General features: G+C 43.5%; 1 protein-coding gene across 13 annotated transcripts in view; it reads left to right on the forward strand.

The window, feature by feature from the left end:
* Window positions 1-12,027, forward strand: part of Slx4ip (SLX4 interacting protein) — a 177,469-nt gene extending 165,442 nt beyond the window's left edge. For 8 of the 13 annotated variants that reach the window (XM_087653905.1, XM_087653901.1, XM_087653904.1 and 5 more), the window contains one exon: window positions 7,670-12,027. In XM_087653905.1, the coding sequence (XP_087510031.1) occupies window positions 7,670-7,684 (15 nt within the window). In that variant the 3' untranslated portion in view covers window positions 7,685-12,027. 13 annotated transcript variants of the gene reach the window in all.
* The last annotated feature ends 9,532 nt before the right edge of the window (window positions 12,028-21,559 follow it).

The raw sequence follows: 21,559 nt of genomic DNA on the forward strand, positions 1-21,559 counted from the left end.
GCTGTGGACACTGCTCCCTCTCGGCTGTTGGTCCCAAGTGGTATAAGAAAGCTGGCTGAGGAAGCAACGAGGAGCACACCAGTAAGCAGGATTCCTGCAAGGCTTCTTCAGTTCCTGCTCTGACTTCTTGATGGGCTACAATACAGAGATTTAAGATAAACTGAACCCTTTCCTCCCCAGGCTGCTTTGGTCAAGATGTTTTAGTGCCCTAACTGGAACAACAACCACTTAAAAAGACATCAGTAAAGAAATTGATGTTCAACAAAGACAAATCAATTTTCCAAATCTCTTAGCCAGATGGGGACTAGAAGAGACTGTTTTGATTCAGTTATCTATCCATACCTCCATCCCACAGTGACAGTTAATGATGTGTAGGCCACTATGCAGAGAAGAGAAAGCACTGCCTGGGATGGCCCTCGATGTTAAGAAAAGGACTTTGGGAATTATGAATGTCTTTAGTTATAGAAAGCATCTTTTCCTTTTCGTAAACTCTGTATGATTTGTGAAGTCATCAGGGCTTATTTGTTTGTTTGTTTTAAACAACAATGTCATGAAAAATAGTCCAACACTTTCTAGTTTCCAAAGTGTGCTTTGTACACCCACCTCTCCATACTCAAAAGCAAAAATGAGAGCAGGCCATTGCGGATTATAAAACTGGCCCTGGGACATGCCAACGCTGAGTGTGAGTCCTTGGGCTACACTGTCTGTCAGCTTTGTGCTCTCTGCCATTCTCTTTGCTGATAAACCCTAACAGATCATCTTAGCAGATCATGAGAAATGAGGAACAGTGACTTTTGAATATGTCTCTTTATTATAATGTTTAGTGAATTACCGGCTTCTAAAATACAGTTGAACTATTATTTTAACTTGGAGTGAATAAAACAGAATGAGAAGATACCTTCAATGAGAAACTGGATTCAATTCTCAAAAGATGATGGTGATGGCAATAAACATATTCCTATATTAATTATTCCTTTGGAAGGAAAAATTGTACTGACTTCATGTGACAAATATTAAAATCTTGTGAACAGCAGTTTGGTGATCTAGTCCTTATACAGTGTTTAGTCATGGTTGTGAGAGATACCAAGAATACTGTTCAGCAAGGAGTAGACTATATATAATCAATGGTTTGACCTGGTCCCCCACATCTCACCCCAATTCCAACCTCAACTAATATTGAAGTTCCACTGTATCTAAGTAAATGCTAGAGAATCAGCTATACAGCTTTCCCAGAAGAAGCTACACTGGTCATCTCGTCATTGGCATTGCCACCCCATGCTGCTTGCCCATGTTGAATTAGTTCCTTATCAACAGCACCTAACCCTAGGCAGTGGTAACGGTAATAAAACTGCTTCACTAGACTGTGTTGGGAGTAACGTTGGCAGGCTCCTTCATTTCTCTGCTTCTCCTTAAGGAGAAATGCTCCCAAAGCATTGTTTAGGGCTGTAGTAGCTAGTGTGGTTTCCATTGACTGCATTCTGCCTGTAAGCATTTGAAAAACAAGTCGAAAATCATACACTCTGTATGAATTCTGTCTGTCTGCCATAAACTCAGTGTATAAATATGGCTCAATATTTTTATATTGATTACATGTTATGGTATTTTATAAGCGTTGTTAAATAAAACATATTGAAATTTAATTTCACCAGCTTCCTTTTGCTTCTTCAATGGACTATAGAAAATTTCAGATTACTTGTCTAGCTCATATTATATATGTACTAGCAAGTTCTGGGTCTATTATCATTTCTATTTCCCTCCATCTATGGTAGGGGCTTAAGTGTCAGCTTTTACCCAAAACAGTTACTTCCTGTCCAGGTATCATTTCCTTTTTGCTGTGGTCTAAGGGCCTGCATTCTCCTCTTAGCAGCACATCCATTGATGTTTATTTCTCTTGGTTTCTTCCCTCTGGGGGACACTGTGGATCTCCTTCCTTACCAGTGCCTCCTTTGTCTCCTCTGCATCTTCAACATCTTTGCATGTGCTTTTTCTATCCAAAGTCATTCCCCTGCAGATCTCCATGGGGAAGGATTCCCCAGCTTGCAATGGCAGCTGAAGAACAGAACTGCATTTGGTGAGTTATAAGCTGAAACATCTGAGAACAAGGGCCAGTGGCTTCTCTGTGTAGGCAGAGTCTGATCTTGGCTTCCAAGTTGGCACTTTACTGCTAAGTAATGGGGAAGGCGGGGGGGGGGGGGGTCATTTGATGAAGATGGAAAAGCCAGCATTAACTTCCTCTGTTGATCTCTCTAAGGGAACCTGATGGCATTCAGGAGAACAAAACCTCAAAACTTAAATCTCCTCTGAACACTGACATTGGCAATAGCAGAATTGGGTGGGGGTGGGGACAACAATGTATGTTTGTTTATTTATTTCTCCTGTTAACAGAAGCCCCATGAGACAGTGTCTTTTCCTGTTGGTGGATGTCTTTTCACTATGGACTCCAGGCTATGACTGCCAGAGTTCAGTAATACCTGATTGGATCATTCTACTAGATTCTTCTCCGTTACCAGAACCCTGTGCTTTTTAAGCACTTTACTAATTCTGCTGGGTATAACATTCACCAGGGATCTTGCCTAAAATGTACCTTCCCCAACCCCAGCCCCTAGGGATACAAATGCAGTAGATTCTGGGTGGAATCTGTAACATTTCTTAACAAGCTCCCTTGGTGATTTTGCTGGATAATGCTAGCACACTTTGCAAAGTCTTGTTTGTCTCATTGCACCAGGTTAAGTTAATTTCTCTATTGCTTTCTTTCTTGAAGGTTGTTTCATGTATATCAGCAGAGTGTGAATCACCTGGGAACCTAAATATAGATCTCTTAGCCCCACCTCAGACCTTGTGATTCAGAATTTCCACGAAATGAGTCCTAGGATTCTTTTAAAAGGGGGGAGGGGCCTGCTTGGTGCCTTTGTTGCAGCCAGTCTTCTGCTAGAGTCCATGCTGGTCTTACCAACTCTCTGAGGAGGTCCTACCTCAAGAGCAAGTAGGGGCTTTCTTTGCTATTTTAAGCCCCTTTCCTCATTTACCCCACAATGTTCAAAATTGCTGTTCGGTAAGTCAGGTCAGCGTGGGATGAATGCTAAGAGGTTTCTCAAGTTTCCAGGTGCTCTCGTAGCTTGAATATTGACTTTCAAACCAGTGTGTTCTCTGATTGGAGGTAACAAGTGTGGCCTAGCTGTCAACCTTGTTTTGGTGCGGATGCCCTCCGTCATCCTTTCAGTCCAGGAATTGAATGTTCCCTGGATCTGAGCAGACAACATGGCGTGTGCCCTTCCTCATTGCATTTTTTTACACTGCCCGCTCAGCCTTCCATCGGATTTGTACAGTGGGACATGCTTGGACTGCCTTCAACCTTGAAGTGTAGTCACCGGTCTCCAGAGAGATAGTAAAAGACCTGATCCCTTTGCCCTAGGTCTTACCTAGGCTGCACAAGTTACTGGTGGCAAGGTATCCTCCCAGGTTAGACTTGTGGAGGCAGTAGCTTGTCTTGCTTCTGTGGTGGTTCTTGCTCAGATAGAAAGCTGTAAATCCAGAACCAAAAATTGAAACAAAAAGAAGTGGTTAGGACTAGAGTGTGCCAAGAAATGATATTCACAGAATTTGTCCTTGGCCTAGATGGCCAACGAGCTTTCAGGTTGTGAAGTCTCCTCCTGGTTAGTCTACTTCCTAAGTACCTGACCTCTGTAGCATACCTTCTCCGAACTTGAAAGAGTTAAATGCTTGCTATCCTCTTTGAATATGGTAGATTTGTCTGTATTCCTTGCAGAAGGTCAGCTCATTGCTCAGGCACAATCTAAAGAGTCGTGGTATCAGCCCTGCGTGCTCCAGGGACAGTGTAGCTGGACTATTGTGCTCCATCTGTTTGCATCCTGGAATCTTGTCTGTGGACAAGCATTGGATTCATTTTTATGCCAGATTAAAAAAGCAATAATCAGGAGAAAATCCCTTTGGGAAATCCTATTCCCAAGTGATGGCTGCTTCTTTAGGATAGTGAGTCAAGGGAACAGGACTAGAGACCACAAACTGGGATTTAGTAACAAAGGGATGGGAACTGACCCTAGAAATATATGAACAAGAGAGGTCTGATGAGTCTTGACAGTTCAAGGACTGAAGAAGGAGACTAATCATTTTTTTTCCTGCCCACCCAGTCTTCATACAAATGTAAATATGTCTCCTTCAACAAATTGCCAAATGTGGTTTTAATTTATAAGCTACAGACCATCCTTGCTGAGGGTCTACTCAGGAGAGAGGGAGAGAGGGAGAGGGAGAGAGGGAGAGAGGAAGAGGGAGAGGGAGAGAGGGAGAGAGGAAGAGGAGAGGGAGTGTGTGTTTTCTCTCTGCCTTCCCCTTTCTTACTCCATCTTACCTCCCTCCTTCCTTCCCCCTCTCCTCCCCTTTTCTCCCCAACAGTGCCTTTTTTGAAGTCACAGGTTTTATACTTTTTGAACTGGACATTTCCCCCTGTCACTTTTCTTCCAAAGACATGCCTGACCCCATTGTCGGAGGACTTTAAGACTAGAATAGACTGCTGTATTTCTTAAAGATGTTTTTTGAAGTTCCCAGAGGAAATACATGTGCTTTTTAGACATAACTAAGTCAGCGTCTGAATCCACACTGCGAGTGAGATTTGAAGAGCCTGTCGCTATCGCTGTACCACACTTGATGCAGTGGATGCAGAACCCATTGTTGTTATTTATGACCCTGTCTGCCTGCCATTGTGGGCTTCTTCCAGCCTTGGGGAATTTACATCATTCCTAATAGCAAAAGGCTTTCTGGTTCCCACAGAGTTGTTCAAAGCCTGACTCATGCTCCTTATGTTAATTGTTCAGCTCTGAAAATACAGCACTTACAGGGTGTGGCTGTGAGGGGAAAGTCGACTGTATCTACAGGGAATGCAGGACATGTTTAGAAGTGTTTCACACATAAATCCCCATCACTCCCGATCTCTCAGCCTCCCCTCTTTTGCCTCCCCCTCTCACTTAACTTGACGTATTCTTTTTCCAAAAATTAATTTTAGGAAACAACTAACTGAAAAACGGCATACTACAGTGCAATCTAATCCAATAAAGCCAGTTATTCTCTGTTCACTGACCATTAAAACCAATTTAGGTTACAAGTAGACATGTCTCTGAAAGGTCCTAGCCCAGGTCTAAAGCCACAGTCATGGTTGAGAGCTCATGGACACTCCTAACTTAGTATTGTGAGCTTCAATTAGATCAAGGCTTTAGAGAAACACTGGATGGTACCTTTGACTGCCATCCTCCAGAATTTCAGGGACTATCACTATTGATCCCCTATAGAAGCCTCCATTAAACAAAGACTGACGGATAGGTACCAAACTGTTCCTCATGGGTCACCCATTGTATAGGAATTTGATGTGGAAGACTACTTAGTGTCCAAGACAACAAGAACTGATAACACCGTATCTGGACTATCAGCTTCTAACCTAAGGGAGGAAATTCCAGAAACATTACATGGGTCAGCTCTGGCAAAGGTTGGCAGTCTTTTAAATTCTGTAATTACCTTTTTATGAAGCTTCATGGTTATGTGTTTTAAAGGCAGATAATCTGTATATAAAACCATAGCTGTGACTACTCTAAAAAGGCAGAGAGACTCTTAGGTTATACTGCTGCTGCTGCTGCTGCTGCTGCTGCTGCTGCTGCTGCTGATGATGATGATGATGATGATGATGATGATGGTGATGATGATGATGATGGTGATGGTGATCATGATTGCATGATTGGTTGGTAAGCAAGATTGAAAAACTTTTTTAAAAATACCAATATTAAAAGGTTTAAGTTGGCACTGTATTAAGGCTAACATAGACTATATCGGTAAATAAGGAAAATGAGGAGAAAAATCTCAGGCTTGTCAGGATGCTGGCCACTGTCTTCTCACAAGCATGCTGCCGCTGGCTCAGGGACTCTGCCCTTTGGGGTTTGGGGCCACAGAGATACCAGATATTGTTCTAGATGGCTTGGGCTCCGCAGTTTCACTTTCCAATTTTGTACGGTACCTATGAATGCATGAATTGAGTAGACAAGAATACAAAAGCAGTTGTGACCCACACCAGACAATACCCAACTGAAAGCAGTTGAAACAGCCAAGAACAGCAGCAGTCTCTTTTACTTAGTATTTACAAAATAAAGCTGTCCGTCTGAGCTTCCTAGTGTACTGTTCTCTCTGGTGTTCAGCTAATAGACTCCTGTGTGAACCTTTGTTGTCTTTTGGAGTAGACACAAAGAGCCCTCCATGGAGCGTCTGATTACTTTGCCCAGTGTGCGGAGAGTTCACCTCCTCCTGGCATAAAGCTCAAGAGGAACACGCTGAAGGAAATGTAGGTCCAGCATGTTTCCTGTTTCTCATTTGCTGACTGCTTGTGTGGATAGTTGTATCAGCAGTAGAGTCTATCACTTAATGGCAGTGTGCATAGAACCTAATCAGTAGCCCCTCTGTTGTTGGTTCTCCCACGGCCATAGATTAATGCATGTCCTTCCCACCTTCCTGTAGCTCTTGCTTTCTGGACAGTGGGAATGGACTCCTTGCTTCACAGGTGTGTTGCAAGAAGTGATTAATTACAAGCTCTTTGAAGATGAAAAGCACCTACTGGTGGTGTGTTTCACACAGCTCTTGGGGCAACTGCAGACAGACCTAAAAACTACATTCCTTTTGTCAGATGCTTGTTCTGACTTTAATGTAATTATGACAGCCCTTGGGCCCCTTACAGCAACATATTTATGTTTTTTTCCACAAAGCTTAGCCAAAGTAAACATTCCAGCTTAAATGCTTGAATTTAGTGGCTAAAGAAGTTTCTTGCTATTTGTAAATGTATTGTTGTCAACTCTTTGCCAAAATTAAGGGCTTAAGTCTCTCAGTTTCCTGTGAAGTTTCTGTCCTGCCCTGGAAGTTTGTTTTATAAAGTTTGTCTTATGTATTGTGTGTCCTGTGGAAGAGGAAGATTGGATGATAGATAGATAGATAGATAGATAGATAGATAGATAGATAGATAGATAGAGAGATAGATAGAAAGAAAGATAGAGAGAGAGAGACAGATGATAGATTAAACAAGATAGATACACTGTTATGGTTATACTTTCTTTAATGTTACCGTCTGAATTTTTTCCAGGACTGACCAAGTCCAGTTAACTGAGGCTTATTCGCATATGATTGATAACTAAACCAGCATGTGCTGTGTAATACCTTAAAATGTCCTGAGTGAATTTTCAGATTAATATTTACTTAGAATTAGAAACTGTATGTGTGAGTACTTTTGCATATGCGTGGGTATGCACAAACATACTGTGTTCTGGATATATCTAAGCATTTCCTCCTATGAAAAGTCAGTATATCAACCCGAGACAGTATTTGCCTTTGATATCTCAAAATGGATACCTATTTGCTTTGGTTAAAACAAATTCATTTTGATTCCATTGATGAACCAATAAGGAAAATTCAGAACATATCCTAGTTTAGTGGGAAATGTGGATGTTATTCTTTGATTCAATTGGTATTCAACAGACACTTTGGGGCTTTCCTAGATATGCCAGGGTGTTGAGAAGCCAGCTGGTGCATGCCTTGCTCTTAGGAGTAACAGTCAGGGAGGGGGGGTTTGGAGGAGTCCATGCATCGCAAACCTCATATGCTCTACAATCTTTATTGTCTCTTTTAGTGTGAGAAGAGCTGAATCAAAAGGGACTGATGTGAGCAAACCACAGACCAGCAGGGACCTTGTGGGAAAATCTAGTGACTCAGTAATTACCGTGGTACCACGGAGGAGGGATGCCTCAGCCATTCTCCTGTCAGAACCTGTGGGTCAAGCACAAGATGACATAAGAGCAGCCAAGAGCCACCAGGAGCTTCCTGTTCAAAAGCTGGAAAATGTCTCTCAGACTCAGCCAGGAGACACTCGCAGCCAGCAGCAACTTCATCCTGGGGAGTGGTTAAAGACAGGGCTTCTAAGCAGGAGCCCTGTGTATAACTATGAGTCAGCATCGCCAGGTCCAAAGCAAAGTCCACGAGCAGCCAAGACACAGCAGAAACGCAGGAATTGTGGCTCTGTGGAAGACTCTGACCACCGCAGGAGAGTTTCTCTTGGAAATGAAGGATTAGTCCCGGAGGACTCAGTGGTGGAAACGAGCACAGCTGTCAGGGTTTTGCCAGCCTTAGAGTTGTCAAATCCTGGGTTGCTTTTGAAACAAGATTTGGCAAAAGCCACAGCTAAAGAAGAGCTGCATGCTTTGGAAAACCTCTCCTCCAGACATCTTGTGACAGACAACCCAGGGCAGGCGCGGCCAACTGGCTCAGCCACAGTCACTGAAAGATTAGCTCCAGTTCAGAGCGGCCCCAGCAAGAAAAGAAAGAAACTGCAAAGTTCCAGCAGAGGATGTAGTGGCAAGAAAAGCTGAGTATACAGTACCTGGGGTTTGGAAGGAATTAGGGTGATTACTTTAAATAAACAAATATTTAGGAGCTGGAGTTATGTCTCAGCTTTTAATCTTGCAGAGGACCCAGATTAGGTTCCAGGAACCTACAGGGTTACTCATAACCATCCCGAACTCCAGATCCAGAAGACCCAACACCATTTTTGACTTCCATGGGCACCGGGCATGCGCATGGTGTGCATAAATACCAGGAAAACACACATACATGTAAATCTTTTGGTAAAATTGTTTGTATTGGAATTGGCCTTCATAGTCACCTCCTGGAGGCTGTTTTCCTAACAAGCTTGTTACTTTCTTATCATATTTATAACTGTCTCCAGGAAATACATTGACAAAGAGCTTTCCACTGATCAAGGAGTAAACCATATATCTAGGACCCCATGGAGAAATCAGTAATGGTGGCCTCCTCAGCCCATCTCTATGAAGACCTTCTGATGGAAGAGAGAGACAGCGTCAGGTACCACAGGCCAGTTCTAGGGCTGCAGTCCTCTTGTTTCTCAAACTGAGTACCTGACAGGAAAAGTCGGTCACAGTCTCTGCATGTGGTTCTGTGAGGAATGCAAGTATTGGGGTCTCAGGGCCTATGGAATGAGGAACTGTGATTCTGAAATAGACTAACGTTAAAAACAATTCCCTAGAACTTACTTGCTACGGCCCAGTTACCATGGCTTACATCAGCTGGGGTCACACGTGGAAATGCACACCCCGTGCTTTCTTCAGACTTGTGAAGTATTTAGATTGGATTTGGTGTGTGAGTCACTCTGTTCCCAGGTTCTACTATAGGATGGACACAATGCCTAAGGAGCTGATACATCTGCAGTTGCCAGAGATGTGTGGGTAATTCATCAGTCTTGGGTGAAGACAGGGAAGAGCTGTGCTCTCTGTAACACAAGTTTAACCCTGTCCTTGTTTACACCTCCCATATTCTGCTTACAGTTAAGACAGACCAGAACTCAAACAAGCTCAGTGGCCATTCCAGTTCCCAATTTGGAAAAATTCCCAGGGTATTTAAATGTCCTCTTCAGTTGTGTAGCCAACTCTCAAGAAAGACAGGAAGTTGTCAACCTGGAAGTTTCATCTGCCACCCCAACCTCAAAGCTCTCAAAGCTACTTGCTGGTACCCCTCCCCTTCCCCACCTAGCTCTTCTCTTCTTTTTTCCTCCTTGAAAGCTAAGATGTCGTGTCCTCCATGGAAGCATGAGGAGCCCCCATTGTACACCAAGAAGCAGCTCACTCGGAGACCAGAGGGTGCTTCCCTTTCCAGAGCGAAGATATTCTGACCTAGAATAGACTGGGTTTTAATTGTTTAATGCTTAAGGTCGTATGCTATGCTGTACTGTACTTACAAAGGATGTGCTTTCAAGAAGTGTTTTCATTTTCAGTGTGTTCTATTATATTATAGGAAATAGTGGTTATTGTGACCAATGATTTAAAAAAATAGTATGTTAGAGTTGTAGATAAATGTGACCTTTGTCACAGCCTTCATACACAAAGAATTTTAACAGGATTAACAGAGCTCTGGGCTCCCACATTCTGCCATATATTTAAGGAATTTTTGCCCTTAATCATTTTCCTACAGCATGTTTGAAACACCTCTCCATCTCTTGTTTTTTGAATGGTTTTACAATTCTTTGAATATATGGATAAAGAGGGGAAATTAATCTCAAATGTTTTGTTACTTATCAGGTGGGGCATTAAGCATTGTCTACTGTTGGGAATCGTATGAGTTTTTATATCCTTAATTACTCTAACAATTTGGCATTTGAAAGTGCGAGGCAGTGTCAGGATTGATAGTCAAAACGAAGTTCTTCAATCCTTTGATCCTCCAAATTAAATGTATATTCGGGTCCCTGTGATTCTGATACTTGGAGGAAATGTTCATCCACTTCCACTGATAACTAAACTCAAGGCTTTTCTCATTATCTGAGATGCTAAGCCACCTCCATGTACTATCAAACGACATTTTAGTAGATGAAAGCTGGTTAGGCCTTTCTCTAATTTCTTTCTTTCTCCCTTCTCCCCCAATTTAAAAACATGGAAAAGCTGGCCTAGTGGCAGACGCCTTTAATCCTAGCTCTTGGGAGGCAGAGGCAGGGAGCTCTCTCAGTTAGAGACCAGACTGGTCTACATAATAAGTTTCCAGACAGTCAGAGGTATATAGTAAGACCTTGTCTTAAAACAGACGAACAAATCAGTATGGGAATAATCGTGATTTTTCTTGCACACTTACTTTTCTTTGCCACTGGAGGTTAGCTCACTGGGAGACATGCATATGACTTGTGAACTGCAGAGAGGAACTTGGTGCTGGAATAGCTATGGGGTGTTGTTCCCTTATTTTATGCTAAAGAAGTGTGAAAATGTATTTATTTTTTTAAAACAAGACTCATGGGCCATTCATTGGTGAAAGGAGTGTTTTGCATGTGTAGTGATCGCTAAGACACCAGTAAGAAAGAAGAAGACACAAAAGTCTCTGTATTTTAATGTTTGAAGAATGTAGTTTATCTCGGGATGGACCTTCTCAAAGTGTACCTTGGGGTATCAGTATAATTAATTGTTTTGATTTCACTAGTGATTGTACATGTCATTGGCCTTTGACTTCAGAAAGAAAAAAAAAAAAACCCAACTAGGGCAGACACATAGGGAAGGAAACATCTTTGCCCAAGAGAGTGATCTAGGATCAGTGTCAGGCTTCATGGTTTTTTTTAAGCTCCTTGGCAGGTCTCACTGTAATATTTCCACAAAACGGTAGTGAATGGCCCTCTGAATAATAAGCAACTTTTCAAGAGCCAAAGCATGCGGTGTGCAGCATGCTGGGACTGGAATATGGAAATTGTTTTAATTTCTTCTTTTCTCTTATGAGGAAGTCACTGCACTTGGTTTGTCCAGACAAGAGAGTTCATCCCCTGTATCGAAACAGTGATGAATCAAAACATGTTGGAGCAAGTTTTAAAAAATCAAAATTAAACTGGTTTCTCTTAAATAGCTTAAAGCTTTCCACAGTACAAAATAAATTAAGCATTGTAAAATGAAATTAATTCAAGTAATCACTCAGTACAGAAGTCTAAGCATATATATCATCAGTCTTGTAATTCCAGGGTATAATTAAATTCTCAGAAATCTGCTAAATTCCTCCTAATTTGGTTTCTATATACATTTAACAAGACAGAGAGCAAATGTTTGTTAATCTGTAGCATGCCAAAGAGAATGTGGGTGAAGTTGTCTTCTAATTGCGGGGGCCTTTCAGACTGGGCTTGAAATGTGTCTGGGTAAGGCTCATCTGTAGCACCTTATCCCCACACTACATTAAAGTTTCCATAACCATTCTGACCAGAGACTGAATTTTTGTTTATTGAAGTAAAATCAGTAAAACTATGCAATTGCCTCTGACTGGTGCTAATAGGTGCTAATTTGGCAGATTCTCAGACTGACTTTCAAGGTGGAATTAGATACTACCAAAATCTCCAGGAGAGCTCTGGTCCTCTCATGTAAGTACCTTTAATAGACTCAATGTCCACAGAATAAAACCACTTTTGTAATGAAAATGTACCTGTTCCATGAATAAATATTTGGATTTTGTGAATTTAAATACATTTGTTGTACAATCTGCTTACTTTTCAGGTAGGAGGATCTCACTATATACCATAGTTCCAACACACCATGGAGCCTACACAGACCTCAAAGTCTAGGAGTCTAGGTCCTTCTGCCTCTGCTAGGAGAGTGTGCGTGCGTGTGTGTGTGTGTGTCTGTGTGTCTGTGTGTGTGAGAGAGAGAGAGAGAGAAAGAGAGAGAGAGAGAGACAGACAGAGAGACAGAGACCGAGACAGACTTTAAAAACAACTGAATTAAGTTCAAAGAATACATATCCAAAGTACCCTGTTCTGAACATGTTATTTTTTAATTATGTTCTGACTGTAAGAATGTCTTTCCTCCCGGGAGCATTTCTTGGGTTTTGGAAATCTTGTTAAGTTAGATAAAGGAATCATTTGAACCACTGACCCTTAAGATTTAGGTTTTGAAAAGCTAATGAGAAACATTAAGATTAAATTTGACCCTTAAGGTCTGGGCTGTCTTAACAGTGTGACTTTGTTCCCACTGTGCTCCCAACTGAGTTTCAATAGACTCGGAGGGAGGGGTGTCTTTACATGGTCTTGACACCTTCCAGAGAACCCTGACATTCCCCAAGTGAACTCATTGACATGTTGTGTGAGCATCTAGTCTTTGTTCAGGACTGATTGAAGTTCTAGGGCTACCTCTTCTCTCTATATCGCCTTATATTTTGGATGCTTGGGCCTCTGGTCACTTGTGATTGGATTTCCCTGGTGGCCCTATATCAGTCAGCCAATAGTGCTTCAGTATCAGTTCGGAAATGTCATTAGAGCTGACATGCAATGGGAAGAATGACTAAAAATCGAGAAGGCCATTTTGTAGTGTTTTGGTTACACTGTGTGCCAATTCCCACACAGAGGATACACTGCCAGGGTGGGGTGGGGTGGAGATCTAGATTAGAGAGCTGGGACAGTATATCAGAAAGCAAGGTACTGCAAGCTGCAAATCCTGGGTCCAGGAGCTGCATTTCCATTGATTAATTTTAATTACGTTTTAGTATAAGCCACTTAACCTCCTGTTTCTTCATCTATCAAAATTGTCTAGTATTTTGAGTATAACCCATATAGCCGTCTAAGGACTGAAGCATACTAGACCCATGTGTTAATTTCTCCATCTGCTTAGAAATGCTTCCCTACACTAGTTGGGATCTCCTTTGTAGTTTGTAGTTCAGTCTAACTCCCTGGAGTCGGTTGAGCCTGCATTTTAGTATTTTTAGAGCCCCTCAAACAACGATTCTCATGCAGTGCATAGTTAAGAACTACTTTTGCGGGGTTGGGGATTTAGCTCAGCGGTAGAGCGCTTGCCGAGCGAGCGCAAGGCCCTGGGTTCGGTCCCCAGCTCCGAAAAAAAAGGAAAAAAAAAAAAAAAAAAGAACTACTTTTGCAAAATGGAGTATGTACACTTATGTAAATCCTGAATGTTGAAGAAGGCACAGTTGACCAGAATAGCCCTTTAAAAAGAAGGCTTTCTCCAAATCCGAAATTACATCTACTTTCAGACAAATGAGTAGGAAGTCTTTAGGGATACAGTGTCAATCAGTAGTAACGCGTTTTAATCACAGAGATGTGTTTCCTGACTTCTGAGGCTCCTCTGTTGTGCTGCATTCGACCCTCCCCATCCAAATGCTTCATTCCCCACACCGAGATACTGCTACCCTCATCCGGAAGATGAGCTTTCAAAGAGCCTAAATAATTGTCTGGAATTCTACATAAACCTCTGGGGTTTGCCTTTGATCCATGATCATTAATATCATTAATAGGCACTCTAAAAGCGCATGTGAATCTCAAGCTAGCATTTGGCAGAGCAATGGAAGAATGAACGCTTTTAAAATAGTTTGGCTCAGAAAGCGCATGTGAAATAACCCTGTGGGAAAATCGGGAGACTTTCTCATCCTGCAGAGGATTACCTAGGATGAGATACTGACCGTGTATTTTAAGTCCAGTTACATTTCTTAAAACCTCATTCATTACCCAGCCTGATTTATATTAGAGGCTGAAGTAGACTGTGAGAGGCCTCTATGATAATGTAGTTTGTGTTTGTTGCTTTCTACATAGTTCCCAGCAGACATTTTAATGTGTGTGTGTGTGTGTGTGTGTGTGTGTGTGTGTGTGTGTGTGTGTGTGAGAGAGAGAGAGAGAGAGAGAGAGACAGAGAGAGACAGAGAGAGACAGAGAGAGAGACAAAGACAGCGAACAAGCATGTGTTTGTGCATGTGTGTGTGTGGTTTCTTTAAAAAGGAAACCAGCTTCTGCAGGAGATTTACTACAGCTTTTCTCTCAGAAACCAGCTGGAGACTTTTCTTTTCCTGGGCTTCTACAGCAATGAAGCCCCAGAAGGCTGAGTGTGTCAGGGTGAGCAGATCGCTGACCTCCACGGGGGAGAGGTCAATTCAGCACATAAGACTCAAAGGGGAGGAAGAGAAAGCAAGGCCACAGCAGGGATTTGACTTGCTTTAGGGCAGGAGAGCGTCTATAAAGGAGTCCCCAGTCTCCCACGCCCTTTCGCCTGCTCCTCTGTTACCACTCAGCACTGCTCAGCTCACACACCACACCACACATACACAAGCACACACAGCCCTACCTCCTCCAAAATGTCTCACACCCTTTCTCCACGTGCCCCTAAGCTGTGCACAGATTGACAGCCCCTTCTCCAGAGGAGGCAGGTGATGGATTGACTGGAAATGTTTCTAGGCCCACTGGCTCTGAAGACCTTTTTTAGTTCCTCCCTCACACGCCTGACTGGTGAGAAGAACACAGAGGATTCTTTCCCAAACCCACTGTGGGTGCCTGGGAGGGCTTAGACCAGCTCATCCATTCTTGTCAGAGGAAGGTGAGTTGGTAAATCAGAGCCATCCCCAGCCAGAATGTGGAATGCTAGGCTGAGGCCTGTGGGACACATCCCAGAAGGAGGAGCCTGGAAAAAAAGGCCTTCTGTAAGGACACCAGGAGCTGGTGAAACAGCAACATGGTTTTATTTACATACTGCCCTGAGAGCGCCACCCTGGTGAGCTTTGTCCTTGTGCCATTCTTCTCAGTGGGAGATGAGCATGAAACACATGGAAAGGCTTTCTCCAGTGGCTCACCAGTGAGAAGGGTTCTGTCCATCTCAAAGTACCTTGGGGTCCAGCGGCTCTCTGAGCGAAGGTGTAGGGGACTGAGAAGGGTACCTGCTGTTAGGAGTTTTATTGTGAAGCTAAGAACCTCAATTTGGGAAAGACTCCAAGATAAATATGCTCCATCCATCTGTGTGCTGAGAATAGCAGACCAGCAAGCTCCCCCGTTTCTTAGCAAATCTGATGTTCTCCTGAACCCAGTTGTACATGAACTGGGCTCCTGTTTTACATGCTCGTTAGGTCTAATCTCAGATCCCTGTAATTTAGGAATGCTTATTGAATTTTTACATGTTTTACATGTTCGTTAGGTCTGATCTGAGACCCCTGTAGTATTTTAGGAATGCTTTTACATGTTCGTTCGGTCTGATCTCAGACCCTGTAGTATTTTAGGAATGCTTTCTGAGTTTTCAGGATCCCTTAACTTTTCTGCTACCAGCTCTGCACGTCTGCCTGAACCAGCCGTTTTGCACATGAAAGCAAAATGAGGAAGAAGGTTTGCCTTGACATTTAGTCTGTCCTCAATCCACTGGGGATAAACGCTATACAGTGTGAAAGTCATGGAGGGAAAATAATTGTTGGGAAACGCTCTGTAGGGGAAAAGTCATAACAAACATTTTGGAAGGGCCCAATCTACTGAAACTCTCTTTAAAACAGTCAAACATCAGGTCATTTCATAACAATAGAAAACTGGTCCTGAGGTCCTCCAAGGCTAGGCACCTGAACTGGGCACTGGTTTTTGTGGGAGGACGGTAGAGGAAGGGCATCAAAGGCTACTGTCAACAGATGTATCCAAAGCAGACAGCATTGTGCTGTGGAATTTAATTGGGCTCCAAGTTGGGTTTTTGCTGCTGCTGCTGCTGCTGTTGTAGTCCTATAGTTCATGTCTTGAATGGGCTTTTCTTTTTGCACACTGGTAGCAGGCACTGAATTGTATAGTCACTACCAAACAGATCGTCTGGATTCGAGCATAGCCTGGCTCAGTTCCCTTTAGAAGAGGGCTGTAGCTTTGCATTGCTATATAACAAGTTGCTATGGATTTAGTCTTGAAAGCACATAAACCTATTGATTCATCATTTATGACACCTTGTCTGGATCCTCAGTTCAGTGTTTTACAAAGGTGAAGTTTGGGGTATTAGTCACACTTTTCAAGGCTCAACAATGCAGTGGTCCATCCCTGAGCTTCCTTGCAACAGCAGGTCAAGGGTGCCAGTCTTCCAGCTGGCTGTGCCAAGGATGTCCTAGAAGCCATTCCTAGGTCTTTACCATGAGGACCCAATCACCTCATTAGTGGTGACACCGCCACTGCCCTGAATCTCTTACACACTGAGTCCACTGACGACTTCTTTGGTGACTAGAAACATTTTTCTTGTAAAAACAAACAAAAAACATTACTGTGGAACTGTGATTCTCCAGTGTCCCTGGGGAATTTGTATCTTAATATCTGTTCTAGGGAGACAAATACCCATCACTGGAGTATCAATATTTGTTCAATAACCGGGCTCCAGGAATTTTGTTCAATAACCAGGGTCCAGGAATCTTTGAAGGCCATCACAGATTTTGGCTCACCACTAGATTCTGCAGCCTGTAAGCTCTTCTGTGATATGTGTTCATCTAACCAAATGTCTTCCTCTTTTAATGTCCTCTTACCACATCACAGTTGAAAGAGTAATATCAGCCTATTTTTGTTTTCCTATAGTGTTTTCAGTGCTGCATGGCAAAGAAACTGAGGCACAAAGAATTCTGGAAATCCCCAATTCTGTCTAAACCCAAAACACAAAAACTGTTGTTAAGGTCCTAGTGGGAGAAAATTCCAAACCAGAAATGTGGATGAAAGAAATGTTACTGGAATCAAGGAAGCCTGGCCCAAAAATTCTTGCCTTTGAACATAAATTCTGGCTTGCACACCAAGAGGGTGAAATTAACAGTCAAATCATGGGCCAGGCCAGTGTGGAAGTAGAAGGGCTTGTGGAAATATTTTAGAACCTCCCTGGTAACAGTACTACAGCCAGCATTGTCTAGAACTCACAGTGAGCTAGAGATGGTTGGGTATAGATGGAGAAAGGAGGCTGTGTTGTGGTGAGACCCGAGCCTCTTCCCACCTCAGTCCTTGTTCCCTTTTCTTTACCCAGGAACACTGCCTCAGTTTTAGTCAAACTTGTAGAGCAGCCACACTCGCCCTGTGTTGCTGCTTTGTGATTTGAATTTGTGAAAGTATATTTCCAATGCTACAAAGCCATCGGGGGTATTTGAGTATTCCAACTTGAACTTGGGGGATTTCTATCTCTCTCCACAAGATGGAGTTTATCCAAGTCGTTCCTACATGGGTACCTGGTACAGAGGAATGGTCTGGCCCACACTGACATGACAAACAGGGACAGACAGGTAAAGACAACTCAAAAGATAATTCATCATCCTCGGTGAGCGAGGGCAGGAAGTGAGTAGCATTTTAGAGGGGAAAAGCAGAGCTCTGGTTATAGTCATGGAGATGTGCCTATAGCAGTCAGCTGCCAGCAAGTTGTAACCACCATTGATTGGCTCACTGGACTTGGCTACCTTTAGTTCTTTGGGTCATTCATGTGATCTAGATTTTAATAATTTTAAATGCTCAGATGATTTTCTGCTATAATATAGAAGGAGCCTTGTCAATGAGGTAGGCATATGGGATGGGGCTTAATTATATAACTGCTACTACTAGCAGACTCCCTATCCAGGTTTGTGCAGCAGAGAGACCCAGAAGTAACACAGTTTTGAAAATGCTCATAAAGTTCTATGTATATTTGTGTGTGTGTGTGTGTGTGTGTGTGTGTGTGTGTGTGTACATGTACAGACCTGTGTGTACACACAAGCAAGGGTGTGAAGAGTGAAACCTATGGAGACCTGTTTCCTCTCAGAACCCCTTTTCCTGCAATTCATTTTCTAATTGTATGAAGCAGAACATAGAAAGGAAGTCTGAAACTTCCCAGGAACAAAGGGGAAGCCCAAAGAGCTGCGACTTCATCTGTGATGCAGAAAACACCCATTGCTCCCTGACTTGGAGATGCCATAGTCAAGGTCAATAGAGCTAACGAATGTCACAGTATCTTCTCCCTGGAGCACCCAGGACCCTATGTGTCTATTTCCTGTTTAGCATTCATCACAGCGCTCCATAGAGATTAGATCCTGACAGAAACCCAAATTCTCAGATGAAGCACGAAACCAAACACCCCGGGAAGGAGATCTCCAAGTCCAAGCCCAGGCTGAAGCTCTTGAGGCCTTAGTTGGCTGTTCTTGGATCCTCTGCTGGGGAGGATCACTGCTTACACTAGCATTTGGCAAGTCCGTGATGAAAGCTCTTCACCCTCCTTTTGCTAACCACGGAGGGGACAAACTGTATGGCTGCCCGAGTAGTCCTTAGAAGGACAGCGCAAACCCATGTCTCTGGAATCACCAGGTGTCTCACACACGCTGCCAGGACAACATGGCTTCAACACAAAGCTGTACCTCTCCTATTGCTCAGATCTGGTTTTGCTCTGTGGATAAATAAGTCAACCCTTGGTCTCCTGGGTATGGATAGTTTCAAGAGACTGGGTGTTATGGGCAAACTTCCATTCAAATTTCTTTCTGGATTTAAGAGCCTTTCCCCCACGTTAATTTCCCTGACTTGCATATCACAGGTTAATACTGGACCCGTGCATAATGATACATAATTTGAGACTAGTAAAAGCCGCTCTGGACTTGAAAGGAACACACTCTATGCCAGAGAGGCTGTGCCTGGCACGCAAGTGCAGGCAGTGCAGGTAGAACACAGGTCCAAGGCATGGGAGCCACACCCTTTGACATGGTCTGAGGATGCCATGCAGGTCCCCTGGCTGCCAGGCACCCACACAGCCCCGACCCTGCAAGCACCAGCCCACAGCCTCAGGATCACCACAAAGCAGTTACTCACCAAGGAGAATTCATTCTTTTTAGTACATGCAGAAACACTGCATGCCGTCCTAGTGATGCAACAGCATGGTCTTAATGACTTCTAAACTTTGTTTTTAAGGTTTCTGGGGCAAGAACCTCAAAAGACCTGCCTCGGGGGCCACCTTCTACCTCAGGTAGCCGGGCTGTTTGTTGGCATTGTTAGAGGCTGACATAGTCTGAGCCAGGGTGTTTAGCTGCTTGTGTGGTGGGAAAAAATGTTAAGAAAAAAAAATAATTGTTGTTTTTGCAAACTATCTATTTAAAAACTGAACCTCAGGAAGCAGATCTGTGTTCCAGTGCTTGGATGAATCAGAGCTCACAAAGTATAAATACACATTAGCAGGAGGCTTCCCATAACCCGTGTACTTATGTCTCCCAGGCGGGAACCTCTGAACTCCTCTTTCTCATTCCCAGTAGAGCCAAGAAAGTGGCCCACAGTCCAAACGGAAGTGGCGGGGCTTCATTCAGCCTAAGTTCAAACCCCTTTGGACCTCCAGGACAGTTTTTTTGTTTGTTTGTTTTTCTTTTTCTTTAAAAGCAGCTGGTGCTTAGCTGCCCATCCTTCACTTGCAGGCGAGCGGGCAGAAGCCATTTAGGAAGGTGGGGACCCCCACCTCCTGCTTTCTTTGCCTCCTTTCTACCAAAGAAATATTGCTAAAGAAGTTAACTTTGACTCATTGACCCCTCAGATCAGCTAATAAAGATGAATCACACAGACCACAGCTTGCTTAAGGGACAGTGTAATCATTTTACTTAAAAATGATGTCAGGTGGTAATTTAGCAACAAACCCGCTTCCAGGCTATTTAATTCTATTTAACAAGGAGGGAAAACATTGTAATTAATGAAGAGCTTATACTTTTGTTCTCAAAATTTACTGCGTGTCAGCAAAAGGGGGAAGGGGCAGAGGAGAAAGGCTTGTTGACAAATGGAGATACCAAGATCCAAGTTTGGGGAGTTCTGATCCTGGGGTTCTGCATCAAGGAGAGCAGGAGGCGTTTCTTACCATGACAGTCTCACTTGCATTTAGTGAGGTTTAATATCCTGACTACTAACTCCCCCTCCACCTCCCACCCTAGTTGTCTAGAAACTCAGGACAACAGAGTAATCACCACAGCTTCAGGGTGATCCTCTTCCAGTATTTCATACCCTAATGTTAGTGTTTTAGCCAGTGAGATTCTGCCCTGGAACTTTACTCTGCCAAAGCTTCTTTTAAGAGGGGCTGAGAACACCTCCCAGGGCAGTGAAGCAGAGTCCTCTCTTCTACTCCCTGACCCCAGCATAACCACGTTCCCTTTGCTTCCTTCTTTCTCCACAATTAAGATCCTGGCTTTGAGCCGTGCCCACAGGGGTCTGACCTATGCCCTCCCACGACTCAGTGTCGGGGACCAAAGACTCGTCAAGACAACACCCATGAATCTCAAGATCACTTCCCTCCTGGAATGAAGAACTGCAGAAGCTCATTAACTTTTTTTTTTTCTTGGCACAAAACTACCTGGCAGCTACCCAAGGAATTCTAGAATCCAACAGAATCCAAGTTTACAAACCACCAGAACAAGGTATTACTTCAGAATGCTATTTGAATCTGGTGCTGTTTAATGAGAATGTCTCCTGGCTTATAGGGTCCCTGCTTCTCCCTCTCCAACCCCACCTTGCAGAAACCAGCTGTCTGCCGGCAGAGATTAATGACAAGGTATTGCTACACCAAGGCAAGATGTCATGGGAACCTAAAAAGTCATCACTAGCTGGGTCCTTCTGAAGTACCTCAGTGAGGCACCCAAACAAAACACTGTTGGATATACTCTTAGGGATATTGGAGACATTGAATCCCTTGATGGTCTGTGTTTACGCACAGGAGTTTCCTCCATCCTGAAATGAGCTGCCTGAAAATAATCTCTAGGCTGGTAGAAAAGGAGAAAGCTTCCTTGGGCTTGGGGGGTTGTGTGGGGAAGCAGAGCATGCCTCTCCTCAACATTGACCACGTTTGTTATACCATTAAGTCTAGGTTGCCAAAGAGCATTCTGAGAAAGGTAACCCTGGGCTTCCTCTCCAGAACCGGGGAGCTCCTGGTGACTACACAGCTGCTGGAACGTGTCCACATGGCTTTCACCACAACTCAGCCCTTGCTGAAGAGGAACCAGAGGCCAGCTTCCTGCACCTCCCAGTGTGGGAATTGACAAGGCCCTTGGAGCCACAGGGAACTACAGCTTTTGCCATCTTCAGAGGGCAGTTTGATCTTGTAACCCCTTGGAAAGTCAGAATACTGAGAACCAGGTCTCAGTAGAAGGTAGCAAGGCAGCCCAACACACACTCCCTGGACCAAGGTGGTGACTAGGTGAGCTCTAACATTAGTCTACCCACATAGTGGCAAAGAGACCCACTGAAGATAAGCGTACACACAGAGCCATAGGGTGTGGTCTGTAATGACTGCAAGGAATTACTATTAATCCAATCCAA

This window comes from Rattus norvegicus, chromosome 3 (genome assembly GCF_021556685.1).
Source record: "Rattus norvegicus strain SHRSP/BbbUtx chromosome 3, alternate assembly SHRSP_T2T, whole genome shotgun sequence".
Lineage (NCBI taxonomy): Eukaryota > Metazoa > Chordata > Mammalia > Rodentia > Muridae > Rattus > Rattus norvegicus.